This window comes from Cuculus canorus, chromosome 5 (assembly GCF_017976375.1).
Source record: "Cuculus canorus isolate bCucCan1 chromosome 5, bCucCan1.pri, whole genome shotgun sequence".
NCBI lineage: Eukaryota > Metazoa > Chordata > Aves > Cuculiformes > Cuculidae > Cuculus > Cuculus canorus.
In genome coordinates this window covers 13,442,485-13,468,672 of record NC_071405.1, presented here as the reverse complement: position 1 = coordinate 13,468,672, position 26,188 = coordinate 13,442,485, and the positions used below count along the sequence as shown (strand labels likewise).

Below are 26,188 nucleotides of genomic sequence, written 5' to 3'. Positions count from 1 at the left end.
ATGTAGCTGTTAGCCAAAACATTCTGTCTGAGCCAGGGAGAAAATGTAATTTAAATAGTTAAGAGATGTGGGTCTGGTGTCTCCCTCAAGTAATGCAAAGATGACCATATGTTTTTTGAAACACTTGGTCGTTGCTGATTATTGGTCATGTTTGTGTCAGAAATCCAAACCTTTCCTTATCACTGGCTTTATCTGTTAAAACATGTCTTTTTTCCTTCCCCCACTTTTTTTGCTTGCGCTTCTTCCGACAGGTCAATGAGGTAAGGAAGACCTACTTTAAATTATGAAATACGAAGCTAACCCATCCATTTACATGACTAACCATTTCAACATCATTAACCTTGTCTGAGCCACATTGCATTATAGTTGCAAGTTGCTACGCCATCACTGAAAAGCTTGTTGCACTGAACAGAATTAGCTACAAATTAGTTATCTTAAAAATAGGAAGCATTGATATCCAGTCCTATTGACATTATTAATCTCACAAAGTATTTAAGGAAAAAAAGCTTTTTTATTTTTTTATTACCCATATTAAAATATGTGTGAGTATGGCTGTATCGTTTGGAGTATTTGCATGTTAGGATTTTTTCTCTGTGGTTTTCTTTTGCCTGGTTTCATTCTTAATGGTGTACCTACTGTTGTGGTCTTGGCTTTTACAGTTACGCAGCTCCTTCAAGCAAGCTTTTGGTAAAAAGAAATCTCCTAAGTCAGCATCTTCTCATTCAGATATTGAGGAGATGACTGATTCTTCATTACCTTCTTCACCAAAGCTACCGCACCATAACACCACTGTTTCAACACCACTGCTGAGAGCTTCCCATTCCAATTCTCTGTAAGTGATTTTTTTAATTTTTAAATAGAAAATGGAGTGGAAGGCATCTTCCTGCGTTCGTAGGGGAAAGAGAAATATCACACTTTGGAGAGATCCAATGTTTTCCATACCAGCTTTACAGGACATCTCTAGGCCACTTTGCAGAAACAAGCATAAGGAAAATGTACCATACACCATCCTGTCCGCTCTGGTTCCTCTGTCTAAGGATCTGCACTTCTGTAAAACTACAAGAGTTTGTTTAGTAATGTGAACTGTTAAACTCTGCTAAACTGTTAACTGCTCACCATGAGGTCAGACAGCACAAGACACAGTGGGCCAGACAGGATTGTCCTGTAGATGGCAGCTAGTGTTTTGCCACTGATGCTTACATTATATCTCAGAATGGGGCTGTGCTTTGGGTAAAATCTTTAACCCTGTCATACTGGCAGAAGAATGAGCAAAGATCATACTTTTAGCTACTGCTTATTTTGAATGTGCTGTAGTTGAAGCAGGTAACAGGCAGAGAACTTGAATTTATATATTCAGGGAATTAAAGGTATATAAGCTGATTCCCGACCCAGTACCTTTGTGTTAGTGTCCAAGAAGCTAAAATCATTGTATCATTACTGTAGTATAATTTAATATTTTGCTGGAGTGCTCTCTTAGCAGAACATATTGAGTATGAAGAGTATTTATAGCCAGGGTGACCTTGGAGTGCAGAATTAATTGGATGTCTTGCTGATAATGAAACAAGCTAAGCCAAGTCTGGGATTTTGTTTTCTCTGTTGGCTAAAGACTGCATGTTTTGTACTAATCCGCAATGATGAGTTCCCAATTAAGCTGACAAATTCACATAGAGGTAAGGATTTACTGGAAATCGAACAGCATGGTTTAGGGATACAGCTGAACTCGTTTACCAGCTTGTCGCTGATGAATGGAGACGATCTGCTCCTCTTGTTTTCTGTACCTCCTAAGACACCTGTGCCTGGTCTTTCCGTTGCCCTGGCTCTGCTCTTACTTGGACAACACCACTGAGCCCATGCAATATGTTAGATTATGTGAAAAATAATTTAACATAAAGGTGAACAGGTTTTTTTTCCGCAGGTTGCTGGATTGGATCAGCTCAGTGGTCTGATCAGACTGAAAAGTGCCAGAGCTGGCATAAGCATGGGGGCATGACAGTAGCACGTCTGGGAGCAGGCTAGGGAGGAGGAATGAGAAATAAATGTGTTTCTTTGAGTAGTAACAAGCTATTGTATAGGCTCAGCTGTAGGACCAGGCCATACCCTTCTGCCTGTGTTTAAATGGAAATGAGATGTAGACTTTAAAGTCAGGACTTCTGCTCTCCTGTTTAACTCATTTTGTGTTCATGGGAAGGTCACAGGCAATCTTGAGGCTTCATTTTGGCCACCTGTGAAACAAAGTTAAATAATTGCCTCACCGCACCGCTTTGAGTCTTAACTCACATTTAGAATGTGCTTGGAAAACTTTGTAAAACAGATTTTCTGTTAATTCTATCAGTAGCTTCATCGCTTAAGTAGGATAGAAGACTACAGACAGTTGTATGAGGCAGTACTGTGAAACTGTAATGTCTGTGTAATTAACAGACAGCCTTATGACATTGTAGATGTCATGCAAAGCTTCCAGCCTGATTTCAGACCAAATGCATTTCAGTAAGTACCCAGATTGAAGTTTTGCCCATCACTTGTCCTCACATGAAGAGGTGAAAACAATAGCAATAGTTTCCAGCTTTATCATAGTGATGAAATGTTAGTAGCAGAAGGTAATCCTCTATGATTATTTTTAAAGCTTTCTGCAGTCTCTTGAGCCTAACTCGGTCACTTTCTCGTGACTACAGCAAATTGTGATTTAGAAATCCAAGGCCAGAAAATCATTAAATCACGATCCCATCTATTATCCGTCAAAATGCTGTGTGCATATGTATTATCTTCATGTGAAAGCCAAGAGGCTAAATATGAGAAAAATGTAAATATGGGAATTGAAAGAAGGCTAGGGCATAAGTGAAACTTGTGTATTTTGGCTTATTGGCTTTTTCATGGAGAAAACTTCTCTCATTAACCTGATGTAAGGAGAGACATTTTAAATGCAATCTCCCTCAAAGCATACAGCTGTGTAGTTGATCTTTATATAGATACACTTATGAATGTGCTGAAATGTTACTCACCCCAAATCTTTTTTTTTGTGGTGGGAGGGAAGAAAAACACCACCAAAAATTTTTTAAGCATGAGTGCTTTAAAGCAAGCAGGAATTTATCATGCTTGAATAGGTGTAGAGTTCCAAAGCCCTCCAGAACAGTTCAGGGATACCCAGATGTGCACACCTGGTGGGTTTTAAATCTGTCTGTAAACTCATCAATCTCCAAACAACTGCTATTAGTGCCTGCACCCCTTTAATTTATTCAGATCTTGGCTTTAGAAGTTTGTCTTTATGGTGACTATCATGAAAAAAATGAAAAATATCTGATAGTAGGTGACTTCCAGGATTCTGTTTCAGATGCTGATTAAAGAAAAATAATCCTCAGATACATTTATTTCACTAGTCTTTAATGTCTCCATGAGCTATTTAATATCTGATTTATGGTATCACTAATCAATTAAACCAAAATTATTGCCTGCTTCCTGCAGAATAAAAGGTTGGTTTTCCTCCTTTACTAATAAATGATGGAATAGCACTATCTGAAAAGTAACAAATGGTCTCATTCAATATCTGGTTTTCAATCTTCTTCAGTATTTCTGAATGCACTGACAGTGAAGCTGAAACAGTCATGCAGTTAAGAAATGAGCTAAGAGACAAGGAGATGAAGTTGACTGATATTCGTCTAGAAGCCCTTAGCTCTGCTCATCAATTAGATCAGCTCCGGGAGGCAATGAACAGAATGCAGGTAAGAAATAACCACCCCAGACACTGCAGTTTGTGTTGATGTGTTAAAAACTGGCCCACCTGCCACACTGTTAAGATCCGAAAGAAGGTAAATTGGAAGGTTTTGAATGTTTACGAACAGTTGTGTCTAGCTTCATGCTTCGTACCTTGGTTAAAAGTCAGCTTGAACACATGAATTCTGCTGCCCTCATCTCTGCAGCTGTAACTGTTTCAACCCTGGAAATCTGTGGGGAGATCGTGTCATTGGCTGTCAGCAACTTCTTAAAATGTTCTTGTGCTCGCTGCCTTGAAGTAGCTGCATTTCGGTGTTTAGAAACCTAGAAAACATAAATATGCTGTAAAAAATTTTGTGGAATTGTAATAATTAAAATACTTAATTCATTGAAATAAATTACAATATTATGAAAATGGCATTTCTGTTAAACTCTTATGTATTCTTGAGTTACTTCTGTTCCCCTCTTAAATGTGTTTTCACTGTGCCTTCTAACTCCTGACTTGTCTTTTCAAGAGTGAGATAGAAAAATTAAAAGCAGAAAATGATCGACTGAAATCTGAAAACCATGGCAGCTGTAGCAGGGCTCAGTCTCAGGTTTCCATTTCATCCTCTCCAAGACATTCGGTGGGGCTCTCTCAACACAGTTTGAACCTCACGGAGTCAACCAGTCTCGGTGAGTTTAATGAGGAGGGCGGTGGGCAGGTTTTATCCTGCACTTGGAAGATTTTGGTTTAGTTGGCCGTGGAAAAATGAAAGCATGAAAATTATTAACAGTTGAGGTGTGGAAATATGTCAGGAGCTGGCACAAAGCATTTTAAAATGTCATCATAGGTCTGCTGCACCCTAGGTTGGAGTTGTCCAATTATGACCTCAGCTGTAGAGAGTCATGTTTAAAGCCATTTAATGGTGTATATTTGCCAGGGAATGTGTCGTAGGAAGGAAAATACAGAGTAACTGACTAATAATTTTCAATTACCTTCACTTCTTAAGACTGATACTGATATTTGTTAGAGAAGTCAATAAACCTAGTCCTTGTGTTTTAACCTGAGGGCATGCAAAGCCCAGATGGCTTTGTGTTTGACTACAGTAAACATGTTGGGAAATCAGAATAGTCTTCATTGTTATTGGTTTTTTTATGTTCACAGACATGCTCTTAGATGACACTGGAGATGGCTCTGCCCGGAAAGAAGGAGGCAGGCACGTCAAAATAGTTGTCAGCTTTCAGGATGAAATGAAATGGAAGGAGGTGAGTTGCGTTTCATCCCCAGCTTTGAAATATAAGGGGCTTTGGAATGGGGCAGAGAATTGTTTTGAAGGCTTTTATTTGCAAAATATCTTTTAAAGTTTTCTCTGAAAAATAGTTCATTGGTGTATCGCTAGTGAGAGCGGAGGCACGAAGCCCTCACTTCCTTGGAACTTCTGAAAGCCAACACCATCAGTTCAGGTTGTCTCATGGACTCACCTGCAATAGGCTTTTATTTTACAGCTGCTTGGTGCCATTGGCATCATGGCCTTGAACCATGTTGGTGTAACTCAGGATTGCTAGACTAGACCAAGTGTCAGTGGCGCAGGTGATAATGGTACAATTTAAGCTTTTCAGTAGTATCTCTGAAGCCCAGGCCACTCACTCTTTAAGCATCAGGGAGGTTAGCAAACTAACCTGCACCTTGGCATAGCGTCTGTTTAAGATTCTACTAGAAACTGCACAAATGATCTAATGTGTCAACAGAAGGTGCACCAACCTGCTAGGAGCAGCAGTTCTGGAAGAACTTAATGGATCCAAGCTGGGAGATGTGTAACATCATTCTAGTTTGAGTTGTCCACTCTGGTACAGCTATCCTATTTGAATGATGTATTTCAGATGTTCTCCATTCTCAAGTAACCGAAAGAATCCTCAAATACTCCAATACATTTCAGTTATTGAAAAATTGCAGCCTACGTCATGTGTAGAGCATGCGTGGATGTACTATGCATTCTTTACCAAACACTGGCCTTGCTGTGTCACAGTATGAGTACCTGTGAACATGTACTTAAGAAATAATTTGCGGTCTTTCATAAGGGATGTGTGTGTGCAAAAATTTGAATAATCAAAAATAAAATTGACTCAGCAGATATTTCCATTAAATACCATAATAAATTACAGCTCTGGATAGGCAAACTAATGGTATAGCTATATTGCTAATTCTGTTGGACTCCACTGCGCTCACAGTCAGTGAAGTAACCACATGGAAATGATTCCTTAGTTTGAGTTGAACTTGAAGTCTTACCATGGACTTTTTCTTCAATGAATGTTTCATAATGAGTAGAATAGAAAAGAGATGCGTTCTGTTTTTTACTCTGGCTTTGAAATCAGAAACAAAATTATCAACTAAAATGCTGTGATATACCACACATAACACACAAGTTGTTTCATACACTTATGTATTAAACTCTCTCTTATAACTATATATACACTTATAACTATGTATAATTATATATGGTTTATTGGGTTTTTTTACGTATATTTACATTTCTATGTCCATGACAGCATTTCTAGAACTATATGAAGAAGATAAAACTTGCAAATGCCACACACCACACATTTGATTGTGAAGTCATGGAAACATGAACATGCCGTGAACTTCTCTGCTTACAGTTTTCCTAAGAGTCTTTTTTGTCCTTTTGCTAAGCTGTAATCCTCTCAGAGATTTTTGAATTGTTCATGGATTGATTAATAAATACCTTTTACTTAACATCAGTGCTATTTAATTACCCTTTAGAATTTTTACTCCAGCACTGTAGAAAATGCTTAGTAGAAGAGTTTTGTGTAGCATTCAAAATTCACCATATAGAATGGTAAAGGTGCACTATAATTAAAGAAAAAATAGCCAGCATTTAATTCCATTAAACAGAATTGTCTGATACAGTTAGGATTTATTTATTAACTTAAATTCACATTCCTGTGCATTTAGGATTCAAGACCTCGCACCTTCCTCATAGGCTGCATTGGAGTCAGTGGCAAGACCAAATGGGATGTTCTGGATGGGGTTGTAAGACGGTTGTTTAAGGTTAGTGAGTACAATTTGCTTTGTGCTTGAATTCTCCTGTTAGATTTTGATGGTACCAAGTGATATTTAACTTGCTGTGATTATTCCTATTATAGCATAGAACAAAGTCACAGAAATTTCCATGCTGCCTAACTTGTCGTATCTCTTTTTCACCCTAGGAGTATATAATTCACGTGGATCCCGTGAGCCAGCTGGGATTGAATTCAGACAGTGTTCTCGGCTACAGCATTGGAGAAATCAAACGCACTAATGGTGCAGAGACACCTGAGCTGTTGCCCTGTGGCTACCTGGTTGGAGAAAACAACACTATTTCAGTTACCATCAAAGGTAATTACCTTGTCTGTTGTATTTCTCACTAATTACAGTTTTGTCAAAGCTAGCTGTGTCAAGAAACTCAGAGGGGTAGAAACTTTTCTTTGTGTTTCTTTTACCCCATCCCTGCCTTATATTTACTGGTCCTTCTATTTTCATTTGATAAAGATGGTGCCTAGACTATGCTAAGTCAATAACTTCAGCAAATTTTCAACCTATGACAGTAGGAATAATTACACATGCAGCTATTTTCTACACATACCTTGAACTGATGCCTGGAGTCTTCCTGGAGAAGACCTCACGCCACAAGTGTTGTAGTGGAATTGTTTGAGCAGCAAAGTATTTTCCAAATTAATAAAGCTTCTGAATTTCAATACCTATTTCTTAGAAATATATTTATTATTTCCTTCATGCAGAGTGAAAAAAATTCAATATTTCACTTGCTTGATTTATCTTATTGAAGAGTCCCTCCTCAGACACCAGTAATGAAGGATCTCAGAATTCATGGGACACCTTAAGCTCTGGATTGTTTTCAAAATTCTCATCAGTTCCATTATATCATACTGAAATTAATGCTTCTATTTCTCGTATAAGCCCATTTGGTTTCTCATGGAACCATTTTGATGTAAAACTATGCTTTGAAGATAGGTTTGAGGGAAAAATCTTTAACCACCGTGTTCTGAATGCACATAGGCTTGCTCGAAAGTTACACCAGTGGGATCTTGAGTGTAGATCTGCGTACAGCAGTGGAGTATTTGAGAGCACCGCCAAACCCTCTGCAGCTCAGCTTCAGAATCTAGCAGTCATTTGACTGAAAATAGTTTGATTTTCAAATATTAGTGTAGAAAATCAGTTACCTTGGGTAGCAAATCAGTGGGCAGAAAGACAAAATAAGCCGTGAAATATGTCCATTTACTGAGGTTTGATGTTAACCCAGAGTATTCTGCATCCGTAGAATACGTTGTACAGTAGTAAATCCCAATTGAAATGTTGCTTAAGGTCTAGCCACATCTGTAAATCTGCAATCTCATTTTATATTTAACTTGGTTTGACTTTGAAGGTTCATATGTGATAGTTTTCAACTAAAGATAAATGTATTTAATCGATTTATGGAAAATCACTTGCATATACCTTTGAGATACAAAGCTGCCTATATAAATATTTAATATTACAATTAACTGTTGAGGTGCAAACATTTTTCTGTGTGATCTGCCAGCTTCCCTTTCTGCTGTTTATTTTGAAGCACTGTGTGTTTTCCCTGAGCCAGTTCTGCCTAAAGTGACTGCTGACATTGCGTAAATGCTTATCAGTAGGAGTTTTAAGTTAGTAGATAACTATCAGCATACAAAGGAGTTTAATTACAAGCGTTTGGGAAAGCAGGGGGAGTTGATGACAGATGGGGTTTTTTTGTCTAGTGATTCAAAAGTAAACAGGTAAATTCTGGATGAATGCATAGCATGCATGGTGAAATGCTGTAAAATTGGTGGGTGGTGAAAAAGTGTGGCATGGAATCATTTGTACAGCAACTTCCATAGGGCCTCAGACAGCATAGGTTGCAGATGAGTACTTCGAAGACTGGGAGGGCTGAAGAAGGATCCAGGCTAAGCCCAGAGGTCGTTTCTGCCCTTCTTTTACCAGGTTTATGTGTGTTCCTCTCAATCATAAGGGATCACATATCGATATCAATCACGATATCGATCATGAGCACAGTGGGGAAGGGATTTATCTCTGAAGTGAGAAACAGTTTGGTCAGGTCAGATCTACATGTGCTGTTTCTAAGCGTTACTTTGGGGGTTTCTCATACTATGACTGGGCCCAGGTACATTCACAAAATCACATTTTTCAGTTCTCCGGTTTGAGTATCTAGTCATTTCAACTAATCTTGATTTGTTCTATCTCCACTAATGGGATTGCTTTGCAGCATCACAACTACTTAGTTAAGAAGAAAAAGCTTTTGAAAATGCAGGTACCTTGGATAAAAATGGGGTATCTCTCTAAATGATGAATCTTTTCCTATTGCAGGTGTTTGTGAGAACAGTTTGGATGGTCTGGTATTTGAATCACTGATCCCAAAGCCTATCCTGCAGCGTTATGTCTCTCTCCTGATGGAACATAGACGGATTATTTTATCTGGCCCCAGTGGCACTGGCAAAACATACCTAGCAAACCGTCTTTCTGAGTATATGGTCCTTAGAGAGGGCAGGGAGCTGGCTGATGGCATTATTGCAACCTTCAATGTAGACCACAAATCCAGTAAGGTGAGGAAACGGGAATCATCCTTGCACAGTTAATGCTACTGCATATGAAAAATGGTATTTCTCCTTTATTAATCCATCAAAGGCTGATTTTAAACATCTTTCTTTTTAAATCATTATGTTAATCCTGAAAGGAATAGTGGTTAAGATTTTCAGATGTGCAGATTCACCTGATTACAGGTGTGGAATAGCAGGCTTCCAGGTGTATATTTAAACACCTAAAGGTGTCATGATTTTCAAGTGATTAGGAGCCTGAGAATTGCTGAGGAAGTTAAACACCTGCATACAATTCCCAGCAACTTAAGTGATCCTTATTGCATGTGGGCGTTTTTCCAAAAACCCTCAAATGCATCTCTAGGCTGTCAAGAGTTTCTGCAGCTACAAGTATCAGCAATTGCAATCTGCATATGCTGAGTTTGGAGTTATTGTTGTCCAGACACATTCCTGCGCAAGTAAGGCATGTCTCTGCCTTTTTATGTGCTGCTGGTTTTGCCTGCATCTACCTCCAATGAACATTTAGATTAAAGAAAGGAAAAACAAGCTCTATATTTGATGGCTTTATGGACATTTTCCTCTGGAGGAAAGTTATGGTAGAAATTGTGGTTGTAGGCCACTGATGTAATGTAAAATAAGCTATGGAATAAATGCTTTAAAGCTGCTGAGAGCATTTCAGCCACATTTACCCAGCGGCAGCCCCACAAGCTCGTCCTTCTTTCACAGCATTACTGAAGGCATTCAAATTTGGCTTCTGACGAGGGATGCTTAATTAATTTTAGATTAATTTTATTGGCTGTATTTCAGTGTGCACGCAGCTGCAAGAAGATGTAACAAACTTAGCTGGGATGCAAAGTTTGGTTTGGTGTATGAAGAGTTGAACAGGTTCCTGAAAAGAAAAAGAATACATTTCAGACCTCTGAGTGTCAGATCAGGACAGCATGAATGATAAAAACACAAATCAAACAAGACCATCTTACCTTCAGGCCCTGATCTCGCATAGGTTTCTGATACGGTCTTTGAATCTTCAGCATAAATGACCAAAGAGAAAGAAACCCATATTCTTACCATATTACTCTTTTTTCTCATGGAAAATGTGGGCATTTGTAAGATGGCAGGCTCTTTTGCTTTAGATTTCATGACAAGCCAGTAGCTTATTTATCTTAACTGGATTTTCAGGGAATATGATGAAAACTCTCCTTTTTTCTTTTTCTCTTCTTTATATATGCTATGCAGGAACTCCGCCAATACCTGTCCAACCTAGCAGACCAGTGTAACAGTGAAAATAATGCTGTGGATATGCCTCTTGTAATCATTTTGGATAATCTGCATCATGTTAGCTCCCTAGGAGAGATCTTTAATGGACTTCTGAACTGCAAGTACCACAAATGGTAAAGAAATAATATCAGAACACTTTCTGAATTTCAGTACTGCAACCAGACCCTCGTCATTGAAAAATGTGATTGCAAAACTGAACTTTAGATTAACTTGGTAAAGTGGACTAAATTGGCCTGACCATGCATATTATGGACAGCATTTTGGAGGGTTTTTTATTCATAAGATGATCAGTTCCTCTGAAATGAGGAATAAAAAAAAGGTAGTAGAGGGTTTGGGTAATTTGTATTCACTTCACACAGTAAATCTTCAATATTTAAACCCATTTTTAGTGAAAGTTCCAATTTGAGATTTGTGTTTCGCTTTCGGAATTTCATGTTCTCCGAAGTCAGATTCTCAGTAGGGAATTAGGTTATAAGTAACTACAAAAAGTGTCTTTGACCAAAGGTGTTTGGATAACCTTTTTCAATGTTGAGATCTTACTAAAAAGATGTTTTTCAAAATATACAAGTATGATTTACTTGGGGTTTTTTGTTTGTTTTTTTTTATTAGTCCATATATTATTGGCACAATGAACCAAGCCACCTCCTCAACACCTAATCTTCAACTTCACCATAATTTCAGGTACTATTTATTCGTGTTTCTTATTTATGCTCGTGGGCTGGCAAAGCAGTAATGGCTACTGAGTCATCAGAAATGGTTCTTATCAGCTGAAATAGTGAAGTGAGAGAGAAATACCATTCGCTACTGGTTGCTGTCCTAACATGTGCAGCTTTGTTATGTTGCTGTTATTAAAGTAGCTGCAGTTCATAAAACTATTCTTTTTCAGAGTACTTTTAAGATATTTGATCCCGTAACAAATTTTAGGTACAATAATATGCAAAGCAGATACCAAATGAGAAATAAGCTGAAACAATGCACAATACAAATGGTTTAATCTAGTAACTCATCATTCCAAAATAATTTTTGCTAAGAGATATATGTGACCAGGATAACCTGTTTATATCCTTAAGGAACTACATGATCTTTAAGGTCCTGTCCAACCCAAACTATTCTACGATTCTATGATTTTGATCATAGAATCGTAGAATTGTTTGGTTGGAATAGGCCTTGGAATAGTTGGGTCCACTACTAAACCATATCTCTGAGCACCTCGTCTTACCCCTCTTTTAAATATCTCTAGGGATGGTGACTCAGTCACTTCCCTGGGCAGCCAATTCCAATGCCTGATAAGCTTTTCAGTGAAGAATTTTTTTCTGATATCTAATCTGAACCTCTTCTGGCGCAACTTCAGGACTTCAGGCTGTTTCCTCTCATTCTATCACTTGTTAGTTGGGAGAAGAGACCAACATCCACCTCACTGCTACCTACTTTTAGGTAGTTTTAGAGAGTGATAAGATCTTCTCTCAGCCTTTTTCACCAGACTAAACAACCCCAGTTCCCTCAGCTGCTCCACATAAGACTTGTTCTCCTGCCCCTTCACAAGTTCCGTTGCTCTTCTCTGGACACTCTCTAGCAGCTCAATGTCTTTCTTGTAGTGAGGGGCCCAGAACCGAACACAATATTTGAGGTGCAGCCTCACCAGTGCTGGGTACAGGGGAAGGATCATGATGATAGTCTGAAAATAGTAGGAGAAATTTAGCTGAGATGAACGTTTCTGCTCTTCTGCCGTAGGTGGGTGCTATGTGCTAACCACACCGAGCCAGTCAAAGGCTTTCTTGGCCGTTTCTTGAGAAGAAAACTAATTGAAACAGAGATCAGTAGCAGGATGAGAAATGCAGAGCTAGTTAAAATTATTGATTGGATTCCCAAGGTCTGGCAACATCTGAACAAATTCTTGGAAGCTCACAGCTCCTCTGATGTCACTATTGGTAAGTGCTCTGCCCATATGCCCAGGTATATGTAAATACATATATTTTATTTCCTTATATATCACATGAATCTGTGTTCATTTTCTTGTGCTATAGTATGTCAGATAAAAAAGATTTCTTTAAAACCCTACTTTTAGATGACAGTGCACTCTCAGGCAAACTATACCTGGAATATGTAAACCTTCTTTTCCTTTTTCTAAGAAAAAAAGGACTTCTTTCTGAGTCCTGGATACAAACTATGAAGTCTGGTTAACTCTTCTCACTTGAAGGCTATAGTTTTTCAACTTGATTTAGAGGATTTTTGAGCTCAGGAAGAGTGATTCACCTGCTAGCTATTTATGTGCTCTCATCCCTGGCTTCTTTCGCCAGAGAACTAGAAGTTGTTGTTTGATCCTATTTTTGATGCATATCATAATTGTGATTTGAAAGTAATATCTGAATTTCCCTCTCCAGGTCCACGGCTTTTCCTTTCCTGTCCAATAGATGTAGATGGTTCTAGGGTTTGGTTTACTGACTTGTGGAACTACTCCATCATCCCATATCTTCTGGAGGCGGTTAGAGAAGGGCTACAGGTGAGCAGGCAAAAGTGAAATAACATAGATCTTGAATGGTATCTACTTAAAAGGCAACACAGCATTGGATAAAACTGAATAATGGCAGCATTTTCTGTAGATATAACTTTGAACACGGAGTACCTGTATGTCTGTGAAAATGGAACTTGAATTCGGCTTGACATTAATAACAGTTTTTCTCTTCAAATTATTCTGAAATACAGAGTGGAATCACAAACAGTCCAGATTAGATTTTTTTAAGTATTTAGATGCCAAGCTACTGACGTTTTCAGTGGGGGGAGTTAAACAACCAAATATTTTTCAATAATCTGTTCCAGAAGCACTCCTTAAAATCATACTGTGCATCTGTAAAACGTGTTTGTGGTCACAATGTTAGTTATGCAGGATTTTCCTTTGTAAATCAAATCTTTCAGCAGAGGAGGAACAAAGCTCTGTATGGAGAGAAATGTATTAATGAGTGACAGGATCAGTATCAGTGAAATTTTGGTTTCTTCTCAGTCTACAAGAAGAATTTTTTAGTAGATCCCTTCATAATTCTTTCAGAGGCTGTAGTGAAGTCATCGGTGATTGCTTATGCTTAGTAACTGATTCATACTCTAGCAATTTGGATAGTGTTAAGCATTACCACGCCATTCTTAAAGTCTCTCTGACAATAAAGTATGTTGGAATCAGGAGGAGGATTTCAACACAGGATTGCTATGGACTTGCCGTGCAACTATGGAAAAAACTCTGTACCATCTACAACAATTACAAGACAGCTTTAGAGACAGCATGATCAAATATAAGTAAATTCTGAGTATTGTGTTTGTTAAAGCTAAGCACGATATCACATAAAGAAATAAAAAGGTGGATCACAGTGAGAGCCTTAAAGATTGAGAAGGGGATAAATGTAGATGGACAATAGAAAATTATGGCAGTGTATCGTTAAGATATAGGAAGCGTTATTGAGAGAGATGAAAAGCTCAAACCAGTTTATCAGGAGGAAGCTAAAATATCACTCCGTCTATGAGAGTCTTCTGCTTTAGTCTTGCAAGGAAAACCATTTTAGTGGATGTTTGACAGATTTGCACTAGAAAAATACGAACTATAAGCAAGACACAGCTTGTTATTAGTAAGAATAAATCACAGTTATGAAATTTTACTTACAGGAGTAATAGATTCTCAATCACATATGTCTCTGTGCCCAAAGTCTTTATGAAACACGAAAAGAGTCCAAGTATAAGCGCTATGGAGAAACTGTTGTGATGCAGAATGGTTCTTTCATGTTTATGAAAAACAGTTCTCTCCATTCTGCTACTGCTTAGAGATCTCCATTGCAGTGTTTGTCAGGATGCCTTGCTGTTAAGATGCTTAAAAAAAGTATGAAAACTTCTTTTGGAAAATACTGGGATTTTGGTTTGATTTGCTTGTTTGTTTTCTATGCAATACTTTTGCTGTTCGAGAGGTTCAGCTTTCATCTGCTTGGGAGTGCTCTGCAGAGAATGGAGAAGTCGTGAATATGCACCAGTCTGAGTACTTGAAATATTAGGAAAAAGCAATAATAATGGGATTTTACATCATCTAGTTAACATCTACTTTGCTTTTCATTTGCTATCTATACAACAGAGCTTTATAGATATTAAACCCTGTCATAGAAAACAGCTTTTACTAGTGGCTCCTTGCGATTCTATGAAATACATGAATTCTTTAACAAATTTGGTCAGAATTTGTGCAGACTGTGTTTGCCATTTGAAATTTGTCAGTGCCTGGAGACCTCATTTTCTTTAAGACAATTGTGTTAAGCTATTAGGTGTGGAGAACGTGATAGGTCCTAAAGTACAACACACACAAAGGGACTTTGGTAGAAGAAGAGCAGGAGAACTGTTTTACATATAACTTCCTATAAAGGAAGGTAATGGGAGCCAATAATCTTTTTCACCTAAAAGACCTTACAGTAGAGCATGTGGCTTTGTTTCCTCCTGGAGAGGAGAAAACTGATACTGTGATGCTTGGGGTCCTTGTGCTGTGCTCTGAAGCTCTTCTGTCAGCTCATCAATAGATGTGGAAAGCATTGAAAAATAAAGAGCAGAAATTAAGCAAAAGAACAACAATCTTTTGGCTTGCTTGTTTTGCCTGACACCTGATCTTTCTGCTTATTTGAATGACTTGTGTTCCAAGTGTAAGGATTTCAGTTTCTCCCTTTGTGCTGTAGATTCTGTATCCACTTCATTCCCATTTCCCCAAATTCCACTAATTCATTTCTGTATGAATAATTTCTCGACTTAGAATTTCTTATTCTTAAGACTTCAGTACTCGTTGTGCTAATTAATATGTTAATGCTAGAAATATGTATTTCATTTTGGGGTACTTTCTGTCCCTCACACCCACAAAGGCTCCTCCGAGAACACATCTTCTCTCATGAAATTTCCTGCCAGGAAGGAAGGGTGGACTGTTGATTTTTCTCTCATCTCTGTGGATCTAAACTGAACTATTTTTATGTATCTGTTTCTCATTTAGAGAACTATTTTGGGTCAAAGACAAGTGAGCCAAATGGATCCTTCCAATAATTGCTCCCCTTGGAGCTGTGTGTTTTTGTTCTTCAAAACAGTGATGTGAAAATTAGAGGCTTACATAAAACCCTAGTTCTTCCTGCTTGGTGTGTTGATAGAGAATGCAGCACGAGCGAAAAGATGACCCAAAGTCCCTGTGTCTTCCTGCCACCATCTCTCGTACTCCGGTCATTTCTCTTTCATGCTTTGTGAAGTGACCCACTTAATTCTTGTTTCCTTTAATTGCTCTCTAGAAAATGTGTGAGAGAAAGAGATGGACAGAATGGGTTGCTGTGGAAGAGAGTAGTGGGTTAGTCATTCAGGCTGTCATCTGCTAAAGATGTGTTATGATTTCATATATTGAAATGGGAATTATTAGCTAATTTTCGAAAATGAAAAAGGATCCACACAGAACTTTTAGGTAGCAAAGGTGAAAAATATGAAATTCTCCACTTAGCAACAGACATGTATTGCTGTAAATTTGAGAGCAAGATTAAAATAGAAGATCTGGTTTACCACAGCTTGAAGATATTATGCTGGGAAAATAATATAGTACAGCCCAAGGATGAGGAGTATTTGGGTTCTGGAAGAGGCTGTGTTTAAAATGGCCTAGCACCATCTGCTGGGCACCTCTGCTCTGGGCTGGGAAACACTCAGTTCAGCTTCACAATAAAGCAGATGTTGGTATTTAGAGCAATTTAATACTTTGTGCATATAAAAACGAAAAACATTAAAAAAAACGAGAAAAAATAGTGATGAGAAAAGTGAGGCAATCTTGGATCCATCAGAGAGCTGATGAATTTCTTTGTTAGACCACTGCTTTTCCCTCTCTGTGTTGTGCAGAAAAAGGAGAGTTCTCTGAATCCAAGTGGCGAAATGCCAGTGACGCACTGCAGTTGCTGAGGGATGTTCAGGCTGAAATTCATAAAGCAGAAGTAAATATCTCAAAGACACTTGAAGTTGTATGCATGCTTTTGAAGTTCATGTGGCATTAAATGCATCTAATTAATGCAAAACAAATGCAACAAGAAGAAGAATACATTAGGATTCAGTGGCATAGTCTGTTCAACACAGAAAAAGGTTTTGAAACCAAACTTCCTCACTTGAAATAGGAGCATGGCCACAGACAAATCCCGCTGGTACTTTTTCTTGGTTGAATACAGAGAAATTCCCTTGACTTGAAAACCTTCTGCTCTGACATCCATCATTATTGCCTGATGACAGGTCTCACGTTTCCTCTTACACATTCCACTGATGACTGTTTCATGATGACAGCAAATGTGGATAAGGCAGCTGCTGGTGCGGTCTGGATGTCAACATTGATGGCCTCTTGTATATTGAATTTATTCAAGTTAACTTTATTAACTGAAGTTATTTTCCGGTCTCCCTTTCTTCAACTGCAGTCTCAAAGGAGGTGGTCAGCCTCTTCCAAATCAGTTGCCATTAAAAATAGGTTTGTATGTCATTAGGGTTAGGGGAATCTCACTTGTTTGTTGTTCAGCCCTGCTGGCAAGTGTTTTCTGCAGTTTAAGAATTATGGCACATTCATTTTAGTTGGATAGGCACTGAATTAAGTGGTTGACTAATAGGAATATTTTACATGCTTTTATGCTTTTCCAGTTGTATGGGAGGAGAGCGCCCTGGGAGGATCCTGCCAAATGGGTAATGGACACATATCCCTGGGCTGCCACCCCACAGCACCATGAGTGGCCACCTCTGCTACAGCTGCGTCCAGAAGACGTGGGCTTTGATGGCTACTCAGTGTCCCGGGAAGGCTCAACCAGCAAACAAGTTCCAGTGAGTGATGCTGAAGGAGATCCTTTGGTAAGCTCTCATTTTTGAAACAGCAGAACCATTTCATTTCCCTTGTTTCTAGGGATTAGAAACAGGAATAACAACATAAGGGACAGCTGAGGAGGGTTTAAAAGTTTTAGAATGAGAAAACCATGTTTCTGGGGAAGTCATCAAGTCAGCTCAGGGAATGCATTTGCACAGAAAGCCTGTACAGTTTTGCAAAAAACACTGGCAGAAGCTTTTCATATTCATTTGTTAAGGATACTTTGAGGACTCATTTCTTCAGGAGTGACTGGGGATATGTGTTAGAAAATTGATTTTTACACTGTGGAATTAAATATATGATCTTGTTACACATGAATAACATTTCATTTAGCCTGGTTTGCCATGATTACAAAATAGACTCATTGCTTTATTTCACATGGTTTTAGAGTTGTATTTTTGACGCCTAATGAAAATTGAGATTTCTCAGTGAATGTATGAACTAATAATCTCCATGGCTGGTGTCTAATTTATGAATCAGAAACACCATACAAACAGATAAGGAAATGTTAATATCTATTTGTATAGAATGTATAAATTGATCATGATGGTAACACTAAATACACATTTTCTTCCGATGGAAAACAGTTACTGAAACTGCTGTGCAAACCATAAGTGCCATGAAGCTGTTCTGTTGGGATGTACATTTTTGTGGGCAGTTGGAAGTATAGAATGTATGTTACACTTTTAACTAGCTCATGTGTACATATACAAATATCAGGCTAGATATTAGAATATTCAGATTTTCCTCTTTTGACTGATCTGTCTGTATTTCCAAGGGTCAGAGAGAGATGGGTAGTTTGCTTGCTGAACCCTGTTGAGTATGGCTGTGGACTGATCCCTTAAGTCTTCTCATTTTTACCTTCACTGGAAAAGCATGCTTTTCATGACTAACTTGCATGCTGCTCTAACATGCTCTTCAGTTAATATCTCTTTTCAGAAACTCAGTATTAATTACCCTGGTTATTTCTTCCTTTCCCTTGTTACCTACTGGCAACGTGAATGCCACTGTATCTTTCATATAGAGTTGATTTTTTTTCTGCCTCACAATACAAATAATCATGAGCTTCTATGCCTTTGCAGATGAACATGCTAATGAGACTGCAAGAAGCAGCCAACTACTCAAGTCCCCAGAGTTACGACAGTGACTCTAACAGCAACAGCCATCATGATGACATCCTCGATTCATCTCTGGAGTCGACGTTGTGATCTTCTTCAGATAGAAATAGGTAGTTTCCATTATTGTTCTCCCACTTGGCAAGAACTCTGATCACAGACTCATGAAAAGAACATGTTCCTGGGCTGGGATCTCAGTATTAGAGCTGCAAGAACAACAAGACATTTGGAGTCAGTCTTGAACCTGGGTGCAGGCAACCCAAGCAACTTTTGTATTGTTTTTCCTTTTGATGATGATGAGAACTGCACTATTCATTTGTTTTCTTCTGTTTAGTTGCTGTAAGCTCTCATGCCTAAGATACTGAAGATGTTAAAAACAATCATCATTATTAAAAGTTGAAGGGGGACGGGGGGGAACTTCACAGCTATGAAGCAAACAGCTTTGTGCCATGTACTGTCCGGAAGGAGAGCGGAGAGGAAATTTATTGCCTATGCTGCTTCTGACCAAACACATTTAGGTGAGGGCTGGACTTTTACCAATCAGCTTTGTGGATTAAACTCAGCTTCATATAGTTCTGGTGCTACAACAATATCGCTTGCCTTGGTAATAATACTGAATAAAGGCAAAGCTGCAAAACAGGGAGTTTTGAATAAATATTAAAAAAGAAAAAAGAAAGAAATAAAAAGAAATAGCGCTGCTCTCCTTGCCAGTCTGAGACCTTGGCTTTCTTTCATTGTGTGTTTATAAAGATATATATATAAATAGGAATATATAAAAATATATATACAGTCTGAACAAATCAGTTTTTTCAAACACTGTGTAACAATCAGTCTACTACAGATGAAAGATCAGGTAGCCTTTTTCTAGTCAGGGCCTGATTCTCTTCCCACTTACATCCATATAATCAACTCAGATTACTTCAGTGGCATTACATCCGATTCATTTACCCTGATGAGAGTGAGTTTCCCTCCTCCGCACAAGTCAGCGAAAGGGCCATGCCCTGTGAAGTCCTACAGCTCCAAAGGACGTTTGGCAGCATGCAGGCATTGTGAACCCTGCATACGGAGGTGAGCTACACCCCTGAAAAGGCATTAATCAGACTTCTAGTTTTTAATTCTTGCCATGAAATGTTACAGCTGTTTTTAAAAAAAAAAAATCATTGGGTTTTGTTCAGAGCTTTTGTTCCAATCAGCACAACCATAAATGGCTTAATTAAAACTCAGCTCTGTGACACTTCCAGTGCTACTTTGGTGACAACATTTACTTCCATGACTTCTTTTTAATTGAAAAAAAGAATAGTATTTTACCAGTATTCAGGTCTGGGAAAAAGGAGGGAAGGTACTGCGTCTTTTAAGTTTAGCTGGGCCGTGATTTTGAGTTTTGGCAGAGCTGTGAACCTGGTTTTATTTCTCCTCCTCTCTGAACGCACACACTTACACTATCAGTGTTAAGGCTTGTACTTCTGTTGGGGAACAAGAACACCTCCCAAAGAATTGCACTTTCCTTTTTATGGAAGCAAACACTTACACCACCATCACCACAACATCAGCTGTACCTCAGCGAAAACGACACTCCTCAATATTGATTTGTGCTAGCCTTTTCCAGCTATCTTTTGGTGCTGACTTTTAAAGCGATGCCTTATTTTGTACTAATTGTTTTGATTAAATTAGTGCTGTATATTATGGGATTTTATTTAAAGAAACAGGGCTAAAGTCATCTCTTGGAATATCATAAGTTGCTGTGAATATTGTTTGTATGAGATACTAGAATTTGTTTAAATGTGACAAAAAAAAAGGAGAAATGAGATAACTTTTCAGGTTCATATCAATCTGCAGCTAATAAATCGCTTTAGAGCTGGTTTATCCATGTAGGAGAAGATTAAAAAAAAAAGCTTTTAACTATAATAAGTGCTGTCATTAATAAATTACAGGAATATGCTGGTTTTTCAATGTACAGAAAGAAAACTTATTACAAACACTTTTTTTAAGAGCTTGTGGGTTTTAAGTGATGTGACAGACAAGTTCATGCTTCTGTGACTCAGCTTGAGAGGATTGTTTTATTATACCTCATGACTTTCTGTAACATAACTGTACTTTGTCTTACTGAGCTGGTCTTGAATCTGCTCCTGTTACAACTTTTAAGTGCTGATAACTTTTTTTTTTTAAAGAAAAATATTGTAAAAGAAAAATTTAAATATTTTAGTGATGAGGGGTGAAGAGCTTGGTGTTGTTACTGTTTTAACCTTATGAACTCTTATTTCATTAGTTTAGTAAATGAAATATCAAGAGTTACTCAGCCAATATTCCTAATCCAGTTCTTGGTACTGTAAAAATGGGATAAATCTGTATGGAATCAAATACATAGCATGCTGATGAGGAGTTTGAGAGAGGTTAACTTTTCCAGTAGTCTTGACAATTCTGCTTCTCAGCACTGAATTTACCTGCTACTACTGTGAATTTTGGTACCTAATCCCTCAACTGAATCCATGCAGATAGAGCATGTGCCTGTTAAAAAAAATCCAGTTGCAGGGCTAGGGCTTTAAATGGACTTAATATCCTTCAAAAAGTCTCAGTCAATCTTTAACTGAGTGCTGTAAGACATGTTTAAAATAGTGTTTTATTTGTGGGGGAATGGGTTTTTTTTTTTCTTCTCATTTTTAATCCTGTGCTTAAGCTCAGGAAGGAATTTCTGTTACTCTTTGGTTTTTTTATATTGACATTAGCTTAGATTACAGTGCGAGAGGCAATTTTGAGTAGGCTAAACGTTCTATGATCACAGTATTCAGTGTCCTTTCTGAAACTTCGGGAAGCAGGGTTACCTGTTGTGCATACATCTTAGTTTTTATCAAAACTTTTCATAGATTAAGTCTTTTATTAAGTGACTTTGTTCTCGCTTAAGACTTTTTCAAAACGCTTCCCCTTTTTTTTGCCTTTTTTTCCTAACAAAGCTGGCTTGTTTAAAAAAGAAATCAACAAGAAAGAAATGCAAGATTCTATGCAACATTCGTGTTGAGTTATAAATTGAGAGTGTAAACCATTTTCTTTCCTTCAGAACTGCCAAGAATGATACAGGCCATAAATGAGATGTGGTTTATTTGGGGGGGGGGGGGTTGGTTAGCCTTTTTGTACATTTTGGATGAAGCAAACTGATACTTCATTGTTGATGCTTATCTTCAATATTATGTGTATGAGAACTTGTCTAAATGTGGCAATTTTCTTTCAAGGAAAAAAAAACAAAAAGAAAAAAAATCTTTCTTTGTCAATATTAAATGGAAGGTTGCTGTTTTGATCTAGTCGTTTCCAGTGGAACAGTTTATGAAATATGTTCTATAAGATGTACATTTTTTCATTGTAACATAAAAATGTAAATATTTGATTAAAAGTGCTGCATTTTGATGAATTTTTTCTAGCCATTTTTAAAGAGAAAAACTAGGAATTGAGTATTTTGTGTACGTTTATGATGTTTTCCATTTGCTCCTCTCCCTATTTAATTTTCAGTTCTCATTTAGGATTGGAATTTGTGAATGGTCTGTTTGAGATCATGCCTTCCCTTTCTCACCCTCCACATTTCTCTCCCTTCCCTGCCCACTGTGTCATGGAGAATAAAGCTGATGATTGTACCAGTCTTAAATTATTCATGATTCAATAAAATTGATGCTTATTTATTCAGATTTGTGGCTGCGCGGAACTTTTTGTCCCTTCTTAATGAACATTTTTTATTTTTTTGTTTGAAGATGGTGGTGGTTTCAGTTCTTGTTTTTATTGGCTTCTTCTAAGTACTTGCGAAAAGACGCCAGCAGCCTTTACCCACATGGAGGAGAAAGTTTAGCAGAAGAACTACACCAATATGGTTCTCTCCCATACCTAATGTTTGCACACAGTATCGGTCAAGATCTCATCTAGACAAGACTGGTCTATCCATTTAGGGTGTCTCTACATAAAGCTGACATGACCAGCAGGATGGATGTATCCTTATACCAGCTGGTGCCGGCTTCTTCAAGAGAAACCGAAACTGTCATCAGGGCTGGACATGGCAATGGACGCAAGGCTTGTTCTGAATGTGCTTTGTAGAATGAACTTCATAGAACCATACAGTGGTTTGGGTTGGAAGGGACCTTTAAAGACCACCTCATCCAGACCCCTTGCAGTGGGCAGGGATGTCTTCGACCACATCAGGTTGCTCAGAGCCTCTGATCATGAATACTTCCAGGGATAGGACATTACCGCTTTTTTGAGCAGCTTACACATTACACACATTATTATAGTTTCCTTTTTATCGATTTGATAGGTATACTATGATTATACAGTAATAAATATACGCTGGTCAGTAGGAACATGCAAGGATCTATTTTCCTTTCTTTCAAATAAATGCTCTGCTCTAAATTGGAAGCAGGGGCAGAAGTTACTCTGTTTTCAGAAAGGATAAATCCAAAACCTCTGCACTTAAATTGTAAAGGATAGTTCTCAAGAGTAGTATTTCTTTTTTCCTGGAGAGTATTTTCTATTTATATTTCCACTTTATTTTTTTTTTGTCAGTTCCTTGTCTTCTGCTCACTGATTTGAACTATTGATGTGACAGATTCACATGTATTAAAAAAAAAAGAGGATTGAAAGAGAAGAAATCCCACTGAAAAACTGGATGATCTGCATTCAAGTTAGTCTAGTCTAAAAATACTCCACTTTTTTTTCAACAGCACAGCAGAGCAAACTGTAACTTGGAGTTAATCTTCCTCAAGGTGGGCTCCATCCTTGTCTCCATGGCAATTTTCCAGAGGCAGAGTAGTTTTGGACATGCTTAAGTAGACTCTTCTGTGTTCTGTAAACTTCCTCTGATTCAAAGAATTGCATGTTTTAGAATTAGCCCTGGATAACACTCCAGCCCTGATCTTGGACAATGTTTGAATCAATACTGGACTGGCACCAAAATACTTAATATCTCTCAGGATCTCTTCTTCCATTTCCTTTTTTGGCTTCCCCATCCCTTCCCTGTGTTCTTGTTCTCTGCCCTGCTCACACTTTCTAGTACACTCATCTTCACGTTTTTTCTCTTTACCTCATCTTCTTTTTAATCGTTATTGCCTTGCTTTTCTGTTTCCAACATCCTATTTTATTGTTATTGTATATCCTCCCTGGGACCACCTCATCATTTCTCAGTGCTGTAGGATCAGTGCTGACTTCCTTCCTGCAATCAAAGGAGAAGTTCCCTGAAGTAATTTTATGAGCTCCGTTCGTAGCCTGTGACGTATACTTACACCTTTTGCTTTCCACAGAGCCTTTCCACTGGTATCTTGAATTAGTCATGGAGCGTAGACATGTATTCTTCATTGGATTCTAGCTTTTAATGTGGACAATCAGTCTGGTTCTCTTTGCTCCACAGTCTAAATCCCCTATTTGGCACAGGGAGGACCCATATGAGGTTGCTTTTTACAGCACGTTAGTTGGAGCATGCCAGGGGGGGAGCAGCTTCTCACAGACCCTATAAGCCCACAGCCATTCCCATCCCCTCCTTGTTCACCAGAAGAAGACTTTTGAAGATTAGAGTGGAGCACAGCAAGTGAGGACAACTCGTACCTCTGCCAATGACAATGGGACTGCCTGTAGGCAAATATTTTCCCATGGACATCTCTGTTTGCTTAGCCACACACAGAAATCCATGTCCTTGATCACAGAATCACAGAATCCTGTGTGTTCAGACACACAGATGCTTTTAATTTGATCCTTTGCCGGAGGCTGAGCCAGTTACAAGAGATGAAGGCCATGCTCTGGCTAAGCATGGGTAATTCCTCCTGGCTGCTCTAAGAAGTTCACCCGTGCAGGGCTGGGCAATTAGGAGGTCTGGAGGACCTTAACATTAAATGAGATCCATGGGCAGATGGGAAGAGGTTGTTCTTCCAGGGAGATATTGTAGTAATCCTGACTGAAAGATGAGAAGTTGGTGACGCACGTAACAGTCAATGTGAGAATGCCCAGCCTCTGTGCCATGCTGCCCTACGCTGCAAGACGGCCTGGCTTTCAGCCCTGGGTTGTGCTGCACAAACCCCTTGTCCATAGGAAGAACTCGGCCAGCTCATTCTAACATAGGAGACTGCCAGCAGCTCCTGCTGAGTACCTGGGACTAAACCACCTGTGTGTCTTGCCTTTAACTAACGGTACAGCAAAAAGTTTTCATGATGATATGGAACTGTTGGAATGGGTCCAGAGGAGGGCTACAAAGATGATCAGAGGGCTGGAGCACCTCCTATACAAGGACAGGTTGAGGGAGTTGGGCTTGTTCAGCCTGGAGAAGAGAGGGCTCCAAGGAGGCCTTATAGCAACCTTCCAGTACCTGAAGGGGCTAGAGGAAAGCTGGAGAGGGGCTATTCATAAAGGCTTGTGGGGATAGGATGAGGGGCAACAGGTATAAACTGGAGAGGGGCAGATTTAGACTAGACATTAGGAAGAATTTCTTCACCATGAGCGTGGTGAGGCACTGGCACACATTGCCCAGGGAAGTTGTGGCTGCCCCATCCCTGGAGGTGTTCAAGCCCAGGTTGGATGGGGCCTTGGGCAGCCTGATCTATTGAGATGTCCCTGCCCATAGCAGGGGGGTTGGAACTGGATGGTCTTTAAGGCCCTTCCAACCCAAATGATTCTATGATTCTAGGAGTATATCCTTTTTTGACAACAGAAATGAGGAATAGAGTTGTTTTATTGAAAGAAAAAAAAAATCCTTCAATAGCTTGAATGGTGACACCTCTGGAAGGGGTGTGATGGATCGAAGGCTTCTTCAATGCTACAGCACCCAAGGTTCCTGCCAGCTAAAAGGCCTTACAATTATCTCTGCTATCCTCATCTTGTAGTGTTAGCTCTAATAAACAGCACTTTGATACCTCACCGAGTCCAAGTGCCTTTCTGGCTGGGATTATAATGAACCAGCACCACCAAGTGTAAAACAGGTGTTAGAACACCAAGCCCAGTAAGGGAGGAACATCCTCATGAGATCAGGTCTACATGAGCAGCTAAACCTCATGAGTAGCAATATTTCTAGCAATGTTATTGCACTGTTTTCAGCTCTCACTCTCTGCCCCCTCTCCTCCTTCAGTCTCGACTGTTAAATCAATCTATTTCTGCACAGCAAGTCATCTGTCATTTTCGTGGAAGGCATTGAGAACTGCTTCCCACTGGACATGCTGACAAGGAGCAGAGCATTGCTGGATTTACTGCTCACAACCCAGTAACGCTTACTTTACAACATACTATCAGTCATAGCCTTGGATATGGTGATCGTAACATTGTAGAATTTAAGGTTCTGCTAAGCACACTGAAGACTAGCAGCAGGACAAAGACCCTGGATTTCAGAAGGGCCAACTTCAACATGCTCAGAGCCCAGCTGTGAGAGAATCCATGGAAAGCATCCATGGAAGGCAAAGGAGTGTGTGGGTGCTGGGAGTTACTCAAGAACAGCCTGGAAGCACAAGAACAGCCCATTAGGAGGAAGGCATAACAGCTTAGTAATGAGTTTTTAGGAATGCTTAGAAGCAAGGAAAAAAGAACAGAAAGACAAAAAAGACACACAGTGGCTCTGAGAAGGTGGTGAAACATCCACAGAGGACTACAAGAACCTTGCTAGGATATG

The 26,188-nt window shown here is 38.9% G+C and overlaps 1 protein-coding gene across 8 annotated transcripts in view; it reads left to right on the top strand.

Moving 5' to 3' along the window:
* The window catches only part of NAV2 (neuron navigator 2), a 428,149-nt gene extending 405,913 nt beyond the window's left edge, over positions 1-22,236 (top strand). For all 8 annotated transcript variants that reach the window (XM_054067065.1, XM_054067064.1, XM_054067063.1 and 5 more), the window contains 13 exons: positions 660-832; positions 3,560-3,713; positions 4,221-4,380; positions 4,853-4,953; positions 6,659-6,754; positions 6,913-7,081; positions 9,089-9,324; positions 10,552-10,706; positions 11,203-11,274; positions 12,325-12,521; positions 12,975-13,093; positions 17,242-17,445; positions 18,541-22,236. In XM_054067065.1, coding sequence (XP_053923040.1) covers positions 660-832; positions 3,560-3,713; positions 4,221-4,380; positions 4,853-4,953; positions 6,659-6,754; positions 6,913-7,081; positions 9,089-9,324; positions 10,552-10,706; positions 11,203-11,274; positions 12,325-12,521; positions 12,975-13,093; positions 17,242-17,445; positions 18,541-18,666 — 1,962 coding nt within the window. In that variant the 3' untranslated portion in view covers positions 18,667-22,236. The remainder of the gene's footprint in view (positions 1-659; positions 833-3,559; positions 3,714-4,220; positions 4,381-4,852; positions 4,954-6,658; positions 6,755-6,912; positions 7,082-9,088; positions 9,325-10,551; positions 10,707-11,202; positions 11,275-12,324; positions 12,522-12,974; positions 13,094-17,241; positions 17,446-18,540) is intronic.
* The last annotated feature ends 3,952 nt before the right edge of the window (positions 22,237-26,188 follow it).